Source organism: Carassius carassius, chromosome 3 (genome assembly GCF_963082965.1).
Source record: "Carassius carassius chromosome 3, fCarCar2.1, whole genome shotgun sequence".
Taxonomy (NCBI): domain Eukaryota; kingdom Metazoa; phylum Chordata; class Actinopteri; order Cypriniformes; family Cyprinidae; genus Carassius; species Carassius carassius.
In genome coordinates, this window is record NC_081757.1 from 44405494 (window position 1) to 44427266 (window position 21773).

The 21773-nt window shown below is 44.5% G+C and overlaps 1 protein-coding gene across 2 annotated transcripts in view; it reads right to left on the reverse strand.

Annotated features, from left to right (window-relative positions):
• Positions 1-18051, reverse strand: part of LOC132127547 (calsequestrin-1-like) — a 38210-nt gene extending 20159 nt beyond the window's left edge. The window contains exon 1 of one of the 2 annotated variants that reach the window (XM_059539465.1): positions 17653-18051. In XM_059539465.1, coding sequence (XP_059395448.1) covers positions 17653-17889 — 237 coding nt within the window. In that variant the 5' untranslated portion in view covers positions 17890-18051. The remainder of the gene's footprint in view (positions 1-17652) is intronic. The other variant, XM_059539456.1, reaches the window with a different exon arrangement.
• Positions 18052-21773: the final 3722 nt, after the last annotated feature.

The following is a 21773-nucleotide window of genomic DNA, read 5'->3' on the forward strand; positions in this document are numbered from 1 at the left end:
TGTCTTTACTCGCGCGGTTGTCTGTCTCGTCCCAGCTCCTTAAAATTTCCCAAATTCCCCTGTATTTTTCCGCTGTGTTTTTCCTTGCAGCATGTAGCCTTTGCTCAAACAAATATTGTCTCTTCCTTGAGATAAACAGCCACACACCGAGAAGCAAGAATAGGATCTGCTGTATGTCCTCCATTGTTGTTTGCGGTGAACTTTCCTCTTCCCGCGCGATCGAATGACGTCAAGCTACTTTCCGTCATACACCACGCCTATCAAGTGACGTTATCACTACTTTCTGGAATACACCACGCCTATCAAGTAAGGGTACTGTTGGCGGTGGAAACGCTAGCCAAATCATGGTTAACAGACCCGACCCGTACCGACCCGACCCGTACCGTACCATTCGGTGGAAACGCGCCATAAGATATATTAAAATCATGGCTGAGAGCAAAGCACTCTGGGACTTTTGAAGGTTAGTATGTTTCTTCAAAGAGAATTCAGTTTTGTGAAGGAATCTAGGCGGTAGAAAACAGGTCTGATAACTTTCGATTACAAAAACTGAGGTTATTTTCCAAAACTAACAGTGAGAATTGACCTTTTCCATCAGAATGAATGCTTGTTTTATAAGCATCCTCTGCTTGTTCTGAACTCAAACTACTGTAGCTTATAATATCCATAAAGATTAGTCTCTGTGTATCAGAAGGAACACATTTATGCATTTAGCAGATGCTTCTAGTGACTTAGAAAAGAGCAAAGAACCAACTCTTACTGTACATGACAAACTGATAATGGCCAGAATTTGTGCTGATTTATGGCTGAACTGGCGATGATGGTTTGTAATGTGAGTCACTGAAATGACTGAAATAATGAATGTGACTGTGGTTTGGCTGAACTTCTCTGCATTAACTCAAACCAGTCACTGAATTTTTAAATTCACTAAATTTGAAAGTCATTTTCTTACATGAATAAGAGATGTGAATACATCCCACCATTATTCACAGAGCAGGTTCATCATTAATAATAAAAGTCACACACTGAGGACAATCACGACAATGAGAAAGAAAACCTATTAATTATTAATAATAAAGTTTATTGGTTTTTGTCCATTTTCTTCCATAAAAAGAGTTGTTTTTGTGTTGTTACTCCATGATATGCAAGTGTTGCCATGCTGTGCTGAATATTTCAAACGCTCTAAATCTGTCGCACCATTCTGCTGATTATGTAACAAGAACAACAAGTTTTGTTATTGGCAGACTCAAATAAAGTCTGTCTAACATGATAAATGATGCATTTGTGAATCAGAACACAGTGCTGTTCTGGACTACAAATGGAAAAAAGAAACCATAGTGCACTTACAACTCTCTTCCACAGCTCGGTTTGAGAAACGAACACTTTGTAGTTTACAGTGAGTTTTTGACAAGGTGTTGGTTTATTGTTTCCAGCAGCTCTATCAATGGCCAGATCCACTAGATGGCACACTTTCAGCTTAAACTCAAACAAAGTTTGTCTTGAATTGACAGCATATGGGCAGAGACAAGGCAAATGAAGCAAAAACTTGGTAAATGAGGACTAGAAGAAATAATCCAAAACTTGCAAGGACAGAACGAGCAACAGAAGGACAGAGCGGCTGAATGTGAGAACATTGGTCATACCGGCTAAAATTAGCCGCTAACAGACAGAGCCCAAGATAGCAGCAGTTATTCTGGAGATCTGGATATCACTAATGCACAGCAGCTCCTGGACCATGAGGGCTGTAATTGTCATGGTCAAGAAGACATGTACTAGCAAACAGATGTCAAATAGACATCTCCGTGATGTATGTGTGCTATCAGTGTGATCTGATCACTAATGAACTGATGACATCACAAGAAACATGGCTCAATTAGTGACGATCGTGATCTATGAGGTCAAAGATGGTGGACAGGACACACACAAGTCCAGTTTAAACTGTGAACAACCTCCACAAATAATCTGTTACTTGTAAAGCATCGGCTATAAAGTAATTAAATACAGAACTGATGAGTTATAAGTAGTTTAATTTGTCAGAAGTCTCACGAAAAAGAAGTAGCCTACACTTCAGCATACTCTAAAATAATATACTTTAACAGAACATACTTAAGTGTGAACGAAATGTGATGTTTTCAGACACTTCATTTCATGATGATGTTAATGCATGTATTTTATATATTTGATTTTATCTTTAGAGAAGTCCATTCAGCAACATTCATCTCAGTTTATTCATTGCCAAAGCCACCCATGTGTTGCATTAGGGTTTGGTAGGGTGCTAACCAGATATTGTCATATTCCATCACCACAACACTTCTTATGGAGCTGTGGCCATCATGCATAAAATTTACATGAAGTGCATGAACATATGCTCAAAGCAGCAGCTTGGACTCATATACTGTAGGTGTCTGGAAAGCCTCGGGCTTTCTTCACCATGGAATCTGTGAGGTGGGGATTTTAAAGTTGCATATAAGGGACAGTTACAAAATGAACCGAGCATCATGTTGAGACTCCCTAGAAACCTAGTATAGCTTGATTTAGAACAGGACAGAAAATATACCCTCGTCTGAGACTTTTAAATGTGTCTGAGAGTCAGATGAGGAACGCACTCGCCCTCACGTCCACCTTCGCATGTGTTACTGCCGTCTCCTGATGTGGCAGCTCATAGGAAACATCCAGAAATCACCACACTGATGCCTTTAGCAGGGAGTCTGTGCGAGACTTGTGTGGTTTTCTGGTAACCGTGAAGGAGCTGTGCTAGCTTAAGAGATTAAACACACAGTGTCTTCAAACACTGCATTCTGATGAAGAGGAACACCAGGAATAACACAAGCTGTCTCAATACTGTTAGCTACAAGACACACGTTGAACTGACTGAACGGGAATAAGACGCTGTACAATGAGTGCTGTAAGGGTACAACTTTATAAGAACAAAGGACAGAAATTTGAGGTAAATTCTCAAAAAAGCATTAAATAAATCTTTAATTTCTCAGTCTAAACTGTGAGTCCATGACAAATACTTGAACTAATAGACCGTACTCAATTCCTTTGAATCTATGTCATCACATTTTCTCTCACAATATGTTCAATTTTATCATGAGTAGCATCTACTCAAGCTAAAGTCAGTGACTGATGATTATGCCACATAAGCAGCATATTTGTTTATTGTAAATTGTAATCCAAATGAATGATTCATCATATCATCATCAAGAAACGTTCTCCCAGGAAAATCTGTAGCTAATATAAGCTAAGTTTATTATCTATTTGGAAACCTATTGCTAGCATTTGCAATGAAAATAAATTAACTTTGTAACAGTTTACACATTTTAAGTTAATTTTACTGCTACTGCTCTGTACTTACAGATGAACTTAATACTTATAAAGAAATTAAGTAAATGTTACATAGTTACATTTAATTACACATATATAATTAAGTAAAATCTACTAACCTAAGTTGAGTAAAATTAAAGAAAATAGCTTGGACAGTAAATATTCACTTCCTGTTTGTTGTTGGCGGCTGTACTGCGTTTGAGCTCCGTCACTATATTCTTTTCATTGACTATTTTTAACTCAAAAATCAATTTTATACATCATCGTTTCCGTTTATATAACGTGTGAATATATCCTCTATAGTATTCTACAACAAAAACAATCAGAACGCCTCGCTATCACTAGTTTTATTTTGATCTCCCGGGTCCGCTATTAGCTTTTAGCCCGTTAGCATCAGCGGCGTGGTTGCAGCTAACTGCGCTTACATTGCTAATACTCTATTCACACACATTACCACTGCTGTACTCACTGTTACTTGCTTTAATGGCGGATAAATGTCTCCACTCTGTGCAGCTCGAGCTCAAGGCCGTGGGAAAGCAGATTCGCGACCTGGAGGTGAGGCAGGCCCAGCTGAGAGAGCGGAGAGTCCCGCTGGAATCATCCCGGGCTGACGCTCACAAGTCCGGGGTAAGTATACAGCGTGCTGCTAACAGTCCCACCACGTCTACTCCGTGTGTTTCTCTGCACAGGCCCGGTGCACCCAGGACGCGATCTTCCCAGATGTCCTTCACTGCGACGCCGGGACACCACGGACCCTGGGTGCATCCACAGCGGAGGACGCGAGCCGGGTCCCGGGCGACGACTTCTCCCCCTCCTGCCTTCGACATCTCCAACCGGAACCGCTTCGCTCCCCTCCGCGAGACAGGACGCGACGCTGTGATCATCGGAGACTCCATCGTCCGACACGTAAGTGCTACGTTAGCCGAAGGTAAAGTGCACACTCATTGTTTGCCTGGTGCTCGTGTTCTCGATGTTTCTGCGCAGATACCCGCGATCCTGGAGGCCGACGAGAGCCCCAGAGCGGTCATGCTTCACGCCGGGGTTAACGACACCACGCTGCGGCAGACGGAGACGCTGAAGAGGGACTTCAGCAGCCTGATCGAGACGGTTCGCAGCACGACGCCTGCGGCAACGATCGTCGTGTAAGGACCACTGCCCACGTATCGACAAGGACACGAAAGGTTCAGTAGACTTTTTGCTTTAAATGAATGGTTGTTGTCATGGTGTAAAGAAGAGAAACTGCTATTTGTTAATAACTGGAATCTTTTCTGGGAGCGTCCTAGGCTGTTTCGCGCTGATGGATTACACCCCAGCAGAATCGGAGCGGAGCTGCTCTCTGACAACATCTCCAGGACACTTCGCTCCATGTGACTAGTAAGACAACTCTCAAGTAACTATTATGATGAGTTTTGTTCCACCCGCTTAAATGATAAAAGTACTTGCGCTGTAAAAAACTATTAAGACTGTGTCTGTTCCCCGAATAGTGAGGTCAAAATATAATGTGGGATCTAGAAAAAATCTTATCATAATTAAACCAGAAAAATGTAAAGTAAATGAACAAAAACAATTTTTAAAGTTTGGGCTCATAAATATTAGATCACTCACACGCAAAGCAGTTATTGTAAATGAAATGATCACAGAAAATAGTTTTGATGTACTCTGCTTGACTGAAACCTGGCTAAAACCAAATGATTATTTTGGTCTAAATGAGTCGACTCCACCAAACGTCTCAGGTTACAAATGTAACCATGGTTCCCTGAGAGGGAACGAGACACTGCGTCCTCTGAGGGGACACTATGGGGAACACCTCGTCGTGACCCGTGTCTGTACCATACTTTGAAAAACGCCAACGTGTTGGCCGGCGACAGCCTCTGACGTCACTACCAGCGCGACTATAAATACGCGCCCGTAGAACCCGTCACTATCTTCTTCGTGAAGCTTGCGTCCGAAGCATGGCAGGGAGCTAGAGGACGCAGTGTCTCGTTCCCTCTCAGGGAACCATGGTTACATTCGTAACCTGAGACGTTCCCTTTCAAGGGAACTTCGAACTGCGTCCTCTGAGGGGACACCATGGGGAACAGTATACCCACGCCGCCATGCTGAGGGGAGTGCAGACCAGAATCATGGCAAACACTAAGTACCAACTCTACCGCTTTTCTCTTCACCGGGAGTCGCCCCTGGGACAGTCTGACGGCTGCCTTATGACATTATCCCTTACGGCCAAGGCTTGAACGTGGCTTAAACCAACTCAAGAAAGGGCACGAAGCAGCAGCGCGAAGCCCTTACCATCTAGGGATTTTAGAAAGAACGCAGAGACTAGCGTGCGAACTTACCACAATGTGGATTTCAGAAAGTGCGCAAAGACTCCCGTGCACACTTACCATAACATGGATTTACAAATACTGTTCTAAGGAGGGGCTCTCGTGGAACGCTGTCAGAGCAGCTCGCAGAAGAGTGGCCCAGGAGCAGAGCAATTGGAGGCCTCAGCCCCTGCCTCAGCAGGATGCCTGCTCTCACAGAGCGTCTCAAACAGTATGTGGTACTGGAGCGCTCTGAAGAACCGGGAATCAGTCTCCCAAGAGAGGAAGACTCCAAGCTCCGAGCAGCATGCTCATAGGTGACCCTTTCAGAAAAGGGGAGCGCTGCTGAACTACCCGAGAAGCGCGTAACCCTTACCATACAGGATTTTAGAAAGTGCGCAGAGTCTTGCGTGCACACTTACCACTTTACGTGGATTTCAGAAAGTGCGCAGAGTCTTGCGTGCACACTTACCACTTTACGTGGATTTCAGACAGTGCGCAAAGCGTTAACGTGCACACTGATCACCATGTGGATTTGAGAAAGTACACAGGCAAGCGTGTGTACTGAAAGGTTACCTGACAACCACAGTATGTGGGAGCTCACATTCAGAGAGGCCTGTGAAGCCTGCTACCTGATAACCACAATATGTGGGAGTTCACCTACAGAGAGGCCTAGAGAGGCCTACTATCTGTTACCAGATAACCACCTCAGTGGAAACTGAAAGCACTCGACTCCAGGGAGGCCTGGTGAGGCCTACTACCTGACAACCACAAATCGCGGGAGCTCGCTTTTTAGGAAACGCACAGTATGTGGGAGCTAAATCTCCAGGGAGGCCTGGTGAGGCCTACTACCTGGCGACCACAGTATGTGGGAGCTCGTCTTCAGAGAGACCTGATGAAGCCTACTATCTGAAAACTACAATGTGCTATTTAGTGGAACGCACAAAATGTGGGAGCTAAATCTCCAGGGAGGCCTGGTGAGGCCTACTACCTGGCAACCACAGTATGTGGGAACTCGTCTTCAGAGAGACCTGATGAAGCCTACTATCTGAAAACCACAATGTGCCATTCCGTAGAAACGCATAGTATGTGGGAGCTAAATCTCCAGGGAGGCCTGGTGAGGCCTACTACCTGGCAACCACAGTATGTGGGAGCTCGTCTTCAGAGAGAACTGGTGAAGCCTACTATCTGAAAAAATCACAATATGCTATTCCGTGGAAACGCATAGTATGTGGGAGCTAAATCTCCAGGGAGGCCTGGTGAGGCCTACTACCTGGCAACCACAGTATGTGGGAGCTCGCCTTCAGAGAGACCTGGTGAAGCCTACTATCTGAAAAAGCCACAACATGCTATTCCGTGGAAACGCATAGTATGTGGGAGCTAAATCTCCAGGGAGGCCTGGTGAGGCCTACTACCTGGCGACCACCGAACGTGGGAGCTTACCTTCAGAGAGACCTGGTGAAGCCTACTATCTGAAAACCACAATATTCTATATAGAGGAGACGCACAGTATGTGGGAGCTAAATCTCCAGGGAGGCCTGGTGAGGCCTACTACCTGGCAACCACAGTAAGTGGGAGCTCGTCTTCAGAGAGACCTGATGAAGCCTACTATCTGAAAAAAAACACAATATGCTACCCCTTGGAACCGCATAGTATGTGGGAGCTAAATCTCCAGGGAGGCCTGGTGAGGCCTACTGCCTGGCGACCACCGAACGTGGGAGCTCACCTTCAGAGAGACCTGGTGAAGCCTACTATCTGAAAAAAAACACAATATGCTATTTAGTGGAGACGCACAGTATGTGGGAGCTAAATCTCCAGGGAGGCCTGGTGAGGCCTACTACCTGGCAACCACAGTATGTGGGAGCTCACCATCAGGGAGGCCTGATGAAGCCTACCACCTGATAACCACAATATGTGGGAGTCCACCCAGCCCCTCATGTTGAGGGAAGCGATGCTTGAGGTGCATAACGAATACACACTGGTTGGATGAAGCCCAAGGAACACAGGGCTAATCATCATAAGAAAGGGAACGAAGCGGAGCACGTAACCCTTACCATACAGGATTTTAGAAAGTGCGCAGAGTCTTGCGTGCACACTTACCACTTTACATGGATTTCAGAAAGTGCGCAGAGTCTTGCGTGCACACTTACCACTTTACGTGGATTTCAGAAAGTGCGCAGAGTCTTGCGTGCACACTTACCACTTTACGTGGATTTCAGACAGTGCGCAAAGCGTTAACGTGCACACTGACCACTATGTTGTTTTGAGAAAGTACACAGGCAAGCGTGTGTACAGAGAGGTTCCCAAGCATCGCAGAGGCGCTGGATCGCACGGGAGCGGTGAGCTCCAACCCTCTTTTCTAGGCGAGGGGAGCATCACCTGAGGCAGTATTTTTTTAATACAGAGCTTCTTGCCGTGACCACCACCTCCCCGGATGCGCCAAGCGGCCAGGCGGCCCCTCAGGGTGACCTGGCCGGACAGCTATGGAATTCCCTGCAGTGCTGTGCCAATTCTTTGGCCACCTAGCTACTGTAAAGGAAACTCACAGAGATTGTTAGTAGACATATAACCACCAGCAACATAACGTCCATAAACAGGTAGAGCAAGGGTTACATACTCACCCACCCTCCTGTACTGGAATCCCGCTTGCGGGGCGCCCCCTTCTGGTCCGGACCGTCAATAAGGTGGTTGCTATGAACATAGACCCAACCAAAAACATCATCGGCCCAGGTAGGAGACTGTTATGTGAGAGACTGTCCACCTAACCTCGATCAGGTGGAAAGCTGGTGGCTACAGGGGAATTAGGCAGGGGAGGACAAAAAACAGAGGTTAAAACAGAGGTTAAAACCTCCGGAGCTACTAGGTCTTCCTACCGCTCTGACCCGGGCGAGGATGCAGCCTTGTCTGAATCATGTCCCTCAGACCCTGCTTACCACACCGTGACCCGCGGTTCCTATTTCCCCTGCCCGTAGGCGGGGGAGGAGCGCGAGCCGCAACACTAGCCTTCTGCGCCCATCTAAGATCCTCAGATTGAGATGGGCCAGGACCCCTGTGTTGTTCGGGCTCGGACCTGGACTCCTTTCTTTCGACGGTATCCAGGTCCTTCAGCAGGCCAGCCTGGTAAGCCTGAAGCACTGCCATCGTGTGCAACGAAGCCACCGCCTGACCTGCTGCTGCGTATGTTTTGCCATTTAAGCGGGATCTAAAAAAGGGGGAATTGAGAGAGGACGTTTCCCCCACAGAGAGATAGCTAGCCAGCATCTCCCTACAGGGGGCATCCTCTCATAGCCACTTTCGTGCATGCCCCCGCTATCAGCATAACTTGTATGCTGAAACCGATGGATGTGAGAGAAAAACGGCCTTCTTCCATTCCCTTTCGTTTTTTTTTTTTTTTTTTTTTTTTGCAGCTAACAGCTCCCCCCCCTCAGCCTCAGCTTCTTCTCCACTCTCAGACATCTCCTGCTCTTCCCGGGAAAAAACCCAGCAGAGCACTAACTTCAGTACAAGAAAGGGTTAATGACAACGCATCTTCCTCCCGAAGTTCACTCTCGTTTGCCGCCGGAGAGTGTGAAAGGAACAAAGTCCCTCTCTACACTCCTCAGCGAGATCCACCTGTAATCCCCCCGAGCTCATTCTCCTCCGTGCCTCGGCAACGGTGCGTCCTGAGCCGCGGGATCCAGATGGCTGTCCCTCTTTCCTCGAAAAGAGAGGCAAACGAGAGAGGAGCTTTTTCACCGAAAAACGCTCGCAGTGCACGCAGATTGCCCCCTCGAGGACATCACGCGCGTGCTCTCCGCCCAAACAAGAGACGAAAAGAGTGTGTGTGCCGTATAACACTGACACGGATGTACACACTGTTTAAACGCCTGCTAGTGGAAGCCATGACAACAATAATAGATCGCTCTTACCGTTTTGGTCGTTTCTCAGATGCACGCTTCAAACAAAACAGTCAATGAAGACGAAGAAGATAGTGACAGGTCCTACGGGCGCGTATTTATAGTCGCGCTGGTAGTGACGTCAGAGGCTGTCGCCGGCCAACACGTTGGCGTTTTTCAAAGTATGCTTCAGACACGGGTCACGACGAGGTGTTCCCCATAGTGTCCCCTCAGAGGACGCAGTTCGAAGTTCCCTTGAAAGGGAACTACTGTTATAAGCATGAGCCCCGTCAGACTGGTTGTGGCGGAGGTGTTGCAACAATATATAGTGATATTCTCAATGTTACCCATAAAACAGGATACAGGTTTAACTCTTTTGAAATACTTCTGCTAAATGTTACACTGTCAGACATGCAAAAGAAATCTAATGTATCTCTTGCTCTGGCTACTGTGTATAGACCACCAGGGCCGTATACAGAATTCCTAAAAGAAGTTGCAGATTTCCTCTCAGACCTTCTAGTTACAGTTGATAAGGCGCTAATCATGGGAGATTTTAATATTCACGTTGATAAAGCAAATGATACATTAGGACTTGCGTTTACTGACCTAATAAACTCCTTTGGAGTCAAACAAAATGTCACAGGGCCCACTCATCGTTTTAATCATACACTAGATCTAATTATATCGCATGGAATCGATCTTACTGCTATGGATATTGTACCCCAAAGTGATGATATTACAGACCATTTCCTTGTATCGTGCATGCTGCGTATAACTGATATTAACTATATGTCTCAGTGTTACCGTCTGGGCAGAACTATTGTTCCAGCCACCAAAGACAGATTCGCAAATAACCTGCCTGATCTATCTCAACTGCTATTTGTACCCAAAAATACACATGAATTAGACAAAATTACTGACAACACGGGCACTATTTTCTCTAATACATTAGAAGCTGTTGCCCCCATCAAATTGAAAAAGGTTAGAGAAAAACGTACTGTTGTCACGGCTTACGCTGCTGGAAGGAACACGGAGCCGAGGGATAAACGAAACAAGGATTTATTATTTCAAACATAGGCAAGGTACGTAGCAAATAACAGGTGGCAAGTGGCAAGTAACAGATAACAAGTGGACAAGTAGACAAGTAGACGAGTAGACCCGACAAAACAGAACAGAAAGGACAAGGCTTAAGTACAAACGATAATTGGGAAAACACAGGTGGATGACATGACTAAATTAACCGGGACATGGAACACATGGGGAAATAGAATAGACACACCTGGGAACTAATCAAACCGAACACGGAAGACAGAAACTGGGTCACAGGGGCAAAAAACACACAAAATGAGTCCAGGTGTGTGACAGTACTCCCCCCTCCCGGTAGGTGCGTCCTCGCACCGTAGAAACAACAAAGGGAGGCGTGGGGGGGAACTTGGGAGGAGGTTCCGGTGGAGGACAGCCTCCCAGGAGGGGGCCAGCAGACAGGGACTACAGAGGAAGGAGCCAGGGAGGAGATGACGGAGGGAGGAGCCAGGGAGGAGACAGGAAGGATCTGAAGCAGGAGGTACCCAGCAGGACCCAGGCCACAGCCATAACGGCCCAAGGTGGGGCCGACGGTGGAAGGAGCCATGGAGGAGGAATGGTCACCGACTCCAGGGACTCGACCCACGGCAACAGAGCAAGTGGAGGAGGAGCCCGAGGTGGAGACGGAGAGCCGAAGAGCCAGGGTGACGGGGAGGAGCCGGAGGTCCTAGGCGGAACTGATGGCTCTGGTGACTGACGCGGCGATGTGGATCCGGAAGGCCGCGGTGAGGCCAGAGTGACCGAGGACTGAGGTGTAGCCGAGGGGATGAAGGAGCCTGACGGAGCCGGAGGGACGGAGGGATGAGGCGAAGCCGGAGGAGTGGAGTCCCGAGGCATAGGATGGACGACGCCAGACCAAGGCGGAGCCGGAGGGACGAGGGAGCCAGGCAGAGCCTGCGGACTGCCGGGCCACGGCGGAGAGGAAGGAGCTAGGAGCCATGGTGGAGCCGACGGGTCAACGGGCCGAGGCGGAGTCCAGGCCTCAGAGACTGGAGGCGGAGGTGAGGGAGACGCCGACCAAGGCGTCGCTGGAGGATGGCGGTCCCGCTGAGCTCGCACCACAATGATGGTAGGCTGAGGGCGAGCAGAGGGGCAGCCAGACGACAGACGAATTTTGGAGGAGCAGGCATTGGAGTAAGCTCTGGGGCTGGAGCCCTTCCTGGGCTTAACGGAGGATCAGGAGCCCGTCCTGGGCTTAACGGAGGATCAGGAGCCCGTCCTGGGCTTAACGGGGGTTCAGGAGCCCGTCCTGGGCTTAACGGGGGTTCAGGAGCCCGTCCTCGGCTTAACGGGGGTTCAGGAGCCCGTCCTGGGCTTAAAGGAGGATCAGGAGCCCGTCCTGGGCTTAACGGAAGATCAGGAGCCCTTCCTGGGCTTAACGGAAGATCAGGAGCCCTTCCTGGGCTTAACGGGGGTTCAGGAGCCCGTCCTGGGCTTAACGGGGGATCAGGAGCCCGTCCTGGGCTTAACGGGGGATCAGGGGCCCGTCCTGGGCTTAACGGGGAATCAGGAGCCCGTCCTGGGCTTAACTGAGGATCAGGAGCCCGTCCTGGGCTTAACGGGGGAACAGGAGCCCGTCCTGGGCTTAACAGAGGATCAGGAGCCCGTCCTGGGCTTAACGGGGGAACAGGAGCCTGTCCTGGGCTTAACGGGGGAACAGGAGCCCGTCCTGGGCTTAACGGGGAATCAGGAGCCCGTCCTGGGCTTAACGGAGGATCAGGAGCCCGTCCTGGGCTTAAAGGACGATCAGGAGCCCGTCCTGGGCTTAACGGAAGATCAGGAGCCCTTCCTGGGCTTAACGGAAGATCAGGAGCCCGTCCTGGGCTTAACGGAGGACCAGGAGCCCGTCCTGGGCTTAACTGGGGTTCAGGAGCCCGTCCTGGGCTTAACGGAAGATCAGGAGCCCGTCCTGGGCTTACAGGAGGATCAGGAGCCCGTCCTGGGCTTAACGGAAGATCAGGAGCCCTTCCTGGGCTTAACAGAGGATCTGGCATAGGTGAATTGGAAACCCCCTCATTTTGACCCATTTGGCGCTCCACATTTTGCTCCCTCGTGGTGGGCAGTGTCGCCGGCTCTCGCACCTGGTCTGACGGGTTGCTCTCTGGCTCTCCGTCATCGGTGGGCTCGGGCTTATGCCTCGTACCGTGGGGAGATTGTAGGCTGGGCTCTGGCTCAGAGTGGACCTGGCGAGATCCTCCATTGGGCCGACCGTGAGAGGTGACCCATTTCTCACCAGATTCCACTATGAATGCGGCGAAATCCTCCCGAGGACCATCTTCGGGCGACAACGCTCTGCACCTGGAGTTCAGGCTGGCGTGATAAAAGGTGCAGAGCGCGTGGTCCGGGTAGCTGGTGGCATTAGCTATCAAGAGAAACCGTCTGGTATGGTCCTCGAGAGACAGTCCCTCCTGCTCCAGCAGGAGGAGGAGGTATTCGGGGCGATAGAGGGGATCCATTACACACTACGGAAAGAAAAAAGACAAGAAACAAAACGGAGGGAAAACACGCAGTTTTTAACTTTTTAGGTCGGGTCTTCTGTCACGGCTTACGCTGCTGGAAGGAACACGGAGCCGAGGGATAAACGAAACAAGGATTTATTAATTCAAACATAGGCAAGGTACGTAGCAAATAACAGGTGGCAAGTGACAAGTGGCAAGTAACAGATAACAAGTGGACAAGTAGACAAGTAGACGAGTAGACCCGACAAAACAGAACAGAAAGGACAAGGCTTAAGTACAAACGATAATTGGGAAAACAAAGGTGGATGACATGACTAAATTAACCAGGACATGGAACACATGGGGAAATAGAATAGACACACCTGGGAACTAATCAAACCGAACACGGAAGACAGAAACTGGGTCACAGGGGCAAAAAACACACAAAATGAGTCCAGGTGTGTGACAACTGTGCCATGGTATAACAGTAATACTCACTCTCTCAAGAAAGTAACTCGTAGTCTTGAACGCAAATGGAGAAAAACTAACTTGAAAGTTTTTAGAATTGCATGGAAAAACAGTATGTCCAGCTATAGACAGGCTCTAAAAACTGCTAGGGCCGAACATATCCACAAACTCATAGAAAATAACCAAAACAATCCAAGGTTTTTATTTAGCACAGTGGCTAAATTAACAAATTACCAGACGCCACCTGATTCAAATATTCCACCAACGTTAAATAGTAATGACTTTATGAATTTCTTCACTGATAAAATAGATAACATTAGAAATACAATAGCGAATGTAGATTCTACAGCGTCTAACACTTCAGTTTCATCCATCGCACCCAAAGATAAACTGCAGTGCTTTACAAATATAGGACAGGAAGAGCTAAATAAACTTATCACTGTATCTAAACCAACAACATGTTTATTAGATCCTGTACCCACTAAATTACTAAAAGAGCTGTTACCTGTAGCCGAAGAACCGCTTCTCAATATCATTAACTCGTCGTTATCTTTAGGTCACGTCCCAAAACCATTCAAGCTGGCGGTTATCAAGCCTCTTATTAAGAAACCAAAACTAGATCCTAGTGTACTGGCAAATTATAGGCCTATTTCAAATCTTCCATTTATGTCTAAAATTTTAGAAAAAGTTGTGTCTGCTCAATTGAGCACCTTCCTGCATAAAAATGATCTGTATGAAGAATTTCTAGTCTTACTTGATCTTAGTGCTGCGTTCGACACCATAGATCATGACATACTCATAGATCGATTACAAAACTATACAGGTATTCAAGGGCAGGCTCTAAGATGGTTTAGATCCTACCTGTCCGATCGCTACCATTTTGTTTACTTAAATGGGGTGTCATCTCATTTATCATCAGTAAAATATGGAGTGCCACAAGGATCCGTCCTAGGTCCCCTTCTATTTTCAATATACATGTTGCCCCTTGGTAATATTATTAGAAAATACGGAATTAGCTTCCACTGTTATGCTGATGATACTCGGCTATATATCTCAACGAGACCAGATGAAACTTCCCAATTATCTAAGCTAACAGAGTGTGTTAAGAATGTAAAAGATTGGATGACAAATAATTTTCTCCAATTAAATTCGGATAAGACAGAGATATTAATTATTGGACCAAAAAACATCACACAGAATCTTATAGATTACAATCTGCAACTAGACGGATGTACTGTTACGTCCTCTACAGTCAGAAATCTGGGTGTTATATTGGACAGCAATTTGTCTTTTGAAAATCATATTTCCAATGTTACAAAAACTGCATTCTTCCATCTTAGAAACATTGCCAAGCTACGAAACATGTTATCTGTTTCTGATGCAGAAAAGCAAGTTCATGCATTCATGACCTCTAGACTGGACTATTGTAATGCACTTCTAGGTGGTTGTCCTGCTTCATCAATAAACAAGCTACAGTCAGTCCAAAATGCAGCAGCTAGAGTCCTTACCAGGTCAAGAAAATATGATCATATTACCCCAATTTTACAGTCTCTGCACTGGCTACCTATTAAGTTCCGTATCAGTTACAAATTATCATTACTTACCTATAAGGCCCTAAATGGTTTAGCTCCTGCGTACCTAACTAGCCTTCTACCACGCTACAACCCATCACGCACCCTAAGGTCACAAAACGCTGGACTTTTGGTAGTTCCTAGGATAGCAAAGTCCACTAAAGGAGGTAGAGCTTTTTCACATTTGGCTCCCAAACTCTGGAATAGCCTTCCTGATAATGTTCGGGGTTCAGACACACTCTCTCTGTTTAAATCTAGATTAAAAACGTATCTCTTTCGCCAAGCATTCGAATAATGTATCTCTTAAATTGTGAGTGTAGTTGCATCTGCATTTTTATTCTTTAGCTTGGGTTAAACTAATTTTACTTTGTTGGATCAGCAGCTATGCTAATGATGTCTCTATTTTGTTTCTATGTTTTGCCACGGGATTTACATCCCGTGGTACTTAGGATTTACACAAGCTCCAGTCTGCATCCAGAACACCTGAGAAGAGATGATGCTGACCCTCAGAGGACCCCAGATGATCCTAACCTTAAATCAACAAACAGAACTAACAATTATTGCTACATGTGTGACTGCATCATATAATTACTATTAATTAATAATATTGATAGTTCATCATCTAGCTGACTACGTCTTGTATTATTATTATTATTATTATTTTTCTAAAATCCTGTAAAAAATGCACAAACTACTAGCTACTACTAAATATTGTAGAAAGATAATTTTCTGTAAAGTTGCTTTGTAACGATTTGTATTGTAAAAAGCGCTATACAAATAAACTTGAATTGAATTGAATTGAAACAGTAAAACTTTAAGTATTTTTTACTTAGTCAAAACTTATTTGGAAAAACTTTGATTTTAGTTAATATAGCACTTACTGTAATTAAAGCAGGCTTTTAAAGTGTGTGTTACTTAGAAACATCTAAGTAAATAACACGATTGGTATCATGTAGACATCACATCTGCATCATTAGTGATGTAGCACTCATCTGAACACTTGATACACAGTGACTGTGATGTTCTGTGGTCCGTTTTTGAGTATGAATGTTTCACTTTGAGTAGAAAATTAACTTCAGATGTAATAAATAAATTGATTTGCAAGTGAGTAAACCTAACAAGAAAAGCAGTGGGAAAACGGTGTAAGAACAGCTGGAAAAATCATCCTTATGACACCAGTGTCAGGACAGTTGAGTAGGGTTTACTTCATTTTATATTTACACTTTAACTTCTACAATCTTGAATTTAGTACCAATTTAGAATTGACTTCTTTGTTTGCCTGAACTAATTTTTTCATGTAAAAAAAATGTTTTATGAGTTTGGGATTGAGAATGTCTGAAGTAACCAATGCTGCATTTTGGCTTTACCTTTGGGGATTTAACTTGATTTGTTAGTTTTGTAACTTCAACCACTGTAAGTTAACTTTTGTAAGTCACTTTGGATAAAAACATCAGCTATTGTAGATGCCTTGTCATGTTGAAACCTATTGGCTTTCTTGAGATAGATTGGAGAAACAATATGGACATATCAACATATTTTGTTGCATTAACAGCTTCAGCTTCTGGTTTCATAATGTTTGACCTCTATCATAACTGTAAAGGAACATGTCAAAACCAGTATAAGAGAGCCTTTGAATACTAACAGCGAAAGTGGGATGAGAGACCTTGAAGTTCTGTGGACTGAAAACTGCTGAGGCAAATGAAATAACAGACAGAAAGAGAATCAGAAAACCACTCAAGACTTGGTAGATTCTGGTGACTCTCAGAGAGACGGACTGCAGCTCAGCTGAACTGAAAGAGGACACTGCAGCACGCTGAAAACACCAGCACCTGCACGCTTAAAAATAAAGATCTTTACTGACCTCTGTAGTGCACTGAACCTTTAACATGCATGGAGACTTTCTAGTGCATAAACGGTTCTTTGTAGCTGAAAAGCATTATTAAAATATTCTGCAAACAAAGACCTCAAACCCCTCTTTGGGAGCCTTGAATAGTGTACAACAGCTGCGACGAGCTCTCTGACCTTTTTATCATTCTCACTTCAATCACAAATCACAATCACAGTCAGTAAATGTGTTTGATAGTATAATAATTCATAGATCACTTCATCCTAGTGAAAAAAAATAGCATATTTAAAAATTTTTTATTTCATGCTAAGTATAGTTCAAATCTATTTACATATTTACTGACTCGGGACTTACTGATATAAACGTTATAATTAAACTTTATTTGGAGTACTACTTGTTCACGGTGCACATTTCTTAATATGAAGCCTAATAGGTGTTTTAATGTCACTTTTGATGAGGATTGTATCAGGTCTTTACATGCAAGATGATACTGAAGTACACTTGCAATAGTTCCACTTCAGCATAATCAATTATACTTCATTATATCTATAGTTGGACTACTTTCACACAATTCGAGTGCATTAAGTACAGCTGTTCCAACTGATCATGCTTCAAGTATACCAAAAGTATATCAAGACTGGACTGAAATTCAACCCCATTCCCTTGAAACCCAGTGGTCATCTAAAGCCCAGTCCATTCATCCACTCGGACGTCCCACTCATTCTCCTCTCATGGTTTCCCACGCACCTCTAAAGCTAGTTCCTCCACTTCAAACTGCTTCCTGGACATGCGGTCCTCTCCCACAGGCTTGTGAAGGTAGATGACCATGACATCGTATCTCTTCATCACAGACTTGTAGTTCTTGATGGTCAGCTGATGGACGCGGTCCTTGCCATCATATTCGGGGAAATCCAGACCCTTCTCGCTCCAGCACAGATAGCCAAAAGTTAGCAGAACCCCCAGCAGTACCCAACCCCACTTCATGACACTGTTATGATTCACTTGAAAGATTTAAAATTGACTTGATCTATACTTTGTTCCTAACTAAAGCCAAACTATTAGGAACAAGGTCCAATTCGTGCGTGCACCACCCTCTCTTGCTCCCTTTTAAAAAGACACATGTGCAGATTGACTAGCTGATGCCTCTCGGGGGTCGGAGGGTTGGGATGACGGCAGTCCAACAAGAGAAATGCTGTACGTGGGAGGAGCCAGATCTGACAGTTTTCACCTGCTGGGAGCAACAGGATCAAACTGAGCGACATGTGCACTGGGTGCTTTCACTGAAGACAGGTATTGGGCTGGCGACAGGATTCCAGTGCCATATTGAGTTTAGCAGGGCTTTGACCCTTGCTAAAAATAAGTTCTTGTTTGGACGCTGAGAACAAGATGGCGGCTCTGCGTACTGCATGTTGTGTTGCTGCACGGTCGAGCTGGCACAGATGAAGGGTCCAGTTTCACTCTGATTCTGCTGGCCAAAACAGACACACCCAAAGCCTTGTGCTCTACTGGGATTTATCAAGGGAGGAGTGATCTGACAATGCCAATCGTTGCTAATTATGATTTCAGAACAATGCATTCTCAATTCGAGGTCATATGCTGGATTTCCAGGAAATAATGCATACTGATAGCACTGCACTGCAAGTGTCTACCATTTGAACAAGTATAAAAGTAATGATAAATCCACGAACCGAAATCATGCATGTTTGAGTTTTGTGCATAGATTGTTGTGAATGCATAACTCATGCATTCATGAGAAACAGCAGCAGATAAAGCAGCGAAACAGTCCCTCAAATATTAGTTCACAGAGTCATAGCATTGAGTTGGGCTATTAATAAAGTTTGACACCTGACCTCAGCTCTTATATTTCATGTGCTGCAGGCTGAAACACTTGAGTTATGTGTGGGCTATTGAAGTGGATGCATGGACTGTAAAAATATATTTTCTGTTCTTAGGCACATGTCCTTTGACACTAACAGAACATTAATAGAAATTTGAAATCTGTGCCAGTGATGATGTCATAATTAATTTATATCTTAACAACAGCAATATATGGTGTGTGTGTGTGTGTGTGTGTGTGAGAGTGTGTGTGTGTGTGTGTGTGTGTGAGAGAGAGTAACAGTAGAATGTACAGTGATACCCCATACATCCAAATGTTTTGACAGTGCCCTCTTGTGGCAGGGTCTTTAATAAGCATCCGTGGATTAATTTACATCTGTATCATTATACATTTATGCATTGTCTGTCAATTTATCTAAAGCCACTTGAATTGCATTCACACACTTTGAATCTCTGGAAACACATTAGGAGGACATTTTTTATTTGATTTGGACCACAATGACTGCATCATATATTATTGTATTATAATATATTATAATTAAATATTGTCAAACTGATTGTGTGCCACCAGAAATAAGGAGCCAGAAACAGCACTGTGAATGTTAATACAGAATATATTTAATATACTTCAGCTTCTGCATGTGTGCATATGCTCTCAGAAGAGCACTCATCTTTCATTTCATCCTTTGCCCAAGCCTACACTACTGGCACAGTGTCAGGAAAATATGCAGACATTATACATAAGAAAACCTGACACATTTACCAATGGTTAGACAGTCGATGGGTTAGACACAGATGTCCATCTGCTGCAGATCAGTCACAGTAACTGACACCAGTCACAAATGTGCACAAAGACACAAAAGGGCTGCGATGCTCTGTTCATATTCTCTCAGAAATGTTTTAGTGGTGAACCTCGTTGCTTGGCGACTACAAGCGTGACAGACTGCTCGCTAAAGTTGCTGTTTGCTGCTGGTTATTGGTTTGAATCTCTCTGGCTGTTTGAGGTGAGGGTCATCAGAAGTACCAGAGGTAGTAGTTTGAGAACTGACCATCAAAAGACCCGGTTGACCCCTATGCATTTATCGAAAAATGTAAAAAGCAAAGCAATGAAACACAACCAATACCAGGCCTAAACCTGGCTCATATACTGGAGCAGACGACATCATCAGACGACCACATTAGCAGCTGGTGGCTCCCGAATCTCTGACGAGGAACGGTTATACTGTGGCTCGACTCTGGGCCTAATTGGGAGGGTAATTATGGTTTGACACGAGCAGAGAGCAGAGTTAATTAACCACAGTCATGCAAATGACATTGAGAGCATACCGGGAATAACACCGCCTTCAAATCTGATCATAAGAGGCCATAAACATCCTTTCACTGGGACACTCTGGATTTCCAACTTTCTGAGCTTGGTCTTGATCATAATAACGAAAGTTGTCATTTTGAATGTTAATTTTATTTTATTTTATTTTACATTTAATTTAATTTAATTTTGTATGGTTGTCCAGTTACATGAGAGGTGAAACATAAGTAAACTCTACTTAAGATGTACAAAACAGTTTTTCAGGTTATATTTCATTTCATTACAGAATATTTATTAAGCGAAAACAAATGGCAGGTTGGATTTACATCGCCATGCGAATAGTGGACAAAACTGAGCATTTTTTTACAGTACAGAAGTGCATTCAATTGTGTGACCTAGAGTTTTCAATAGAGTATGCTAAAGTAAAAGATTTCTGTGTTGGATGGCTGTGAATCCCATATTGTTGTGTCTGTGGCCAGTTTTTCAGCTCAAATCTAATTCAGCTCTTCTGCGAGCACAGATCCAGCTGCTGTTTTATTAAACATCTTTCAGAGAGAAGCGAGAGTGCAATAGCGAGAGAGGTACGGTGTTAAATGACTCTGCATTTTCTTTGTTTCTCTGTTGACTCACCCCCATTCACACACACACACACACACACACACACAGCTCCTTTCAGTGACATCACAGGATGAATCCAGCGGAACAGAGCTTTCCAGAACATCAGATGAGATACAAGCATGTGCTCTCTGTCTGTGAATGGCACTTTCCACAAATAGGGCACACAATAGGGTCTAAAACTCTTTAGAAAAGTGGAAGATGTTTTGTTCATTGTTACAGGGTTGTGGATTTAGGTTCAGTTAAGATGAAACTCTGTATTATTAATGTGAAACTGTGTATAGAAATACATTTGATTAACACTGTTATTTACAACTAATTACATGAAAACAGTCTGACATGATTACAGTAAAATACAGATTTTTAAATGAGCTACTTTGGTTAAGCATATCTAATGGAAACATGTGATTTGTGCCTTTAATGCTCTTAATGAGATGCATTTCTGAAAAAAGCCTAACACGCTGACAGAGTTTCCCTCTCGGCCTTCCTCAGGATGTTTTCTGAAGTTCTCCTGTGAGTCTCTTTCTTCTCTGTTCTGTCTTGTGACAGGGAGAGAGCACTTCCCCATCAGTGTTTCCTGAGGCGCTGCTTTCATATGGCAGGGTCTCGCTCTCATTTGCATGGACCTCCCAGATAGCAAAATCTTCCGGGCCTTTTCTGGATTCTTCTGGCATTTGTTTGGTTTGTGTACGTTGTTGGCAAATGGATGGCAACCCTGAAGAGTCCCGGAATCGGTGGTGGCGCAGCTTGAGGTGGTGGAGGGAGGGGCATTATTTTATGGCTCTCTTCTGGCAAATATGAAACGTGCCAGATTCAACGTATTTTTCAGTTGCTGTTGTGGGAGTGATTGTGAAATGACTTAAACAAGTATTTCCTCTCCAGTTTTATCATTATTTATATATATATATATATATATATATATATATATATATATATAACCTCTAATATACAAGGTTGTGTTTGTCATAACTTTATGAAATTACACGGTTATTAATTTAATAATAAATCAATTTTACTGAAATCATATTTAAAATGTATGTAAAGTAAAATGTATGACCGTAATTAACTTGATATAATAAAACAAAAACTTATACATGATATTTAAGTATGA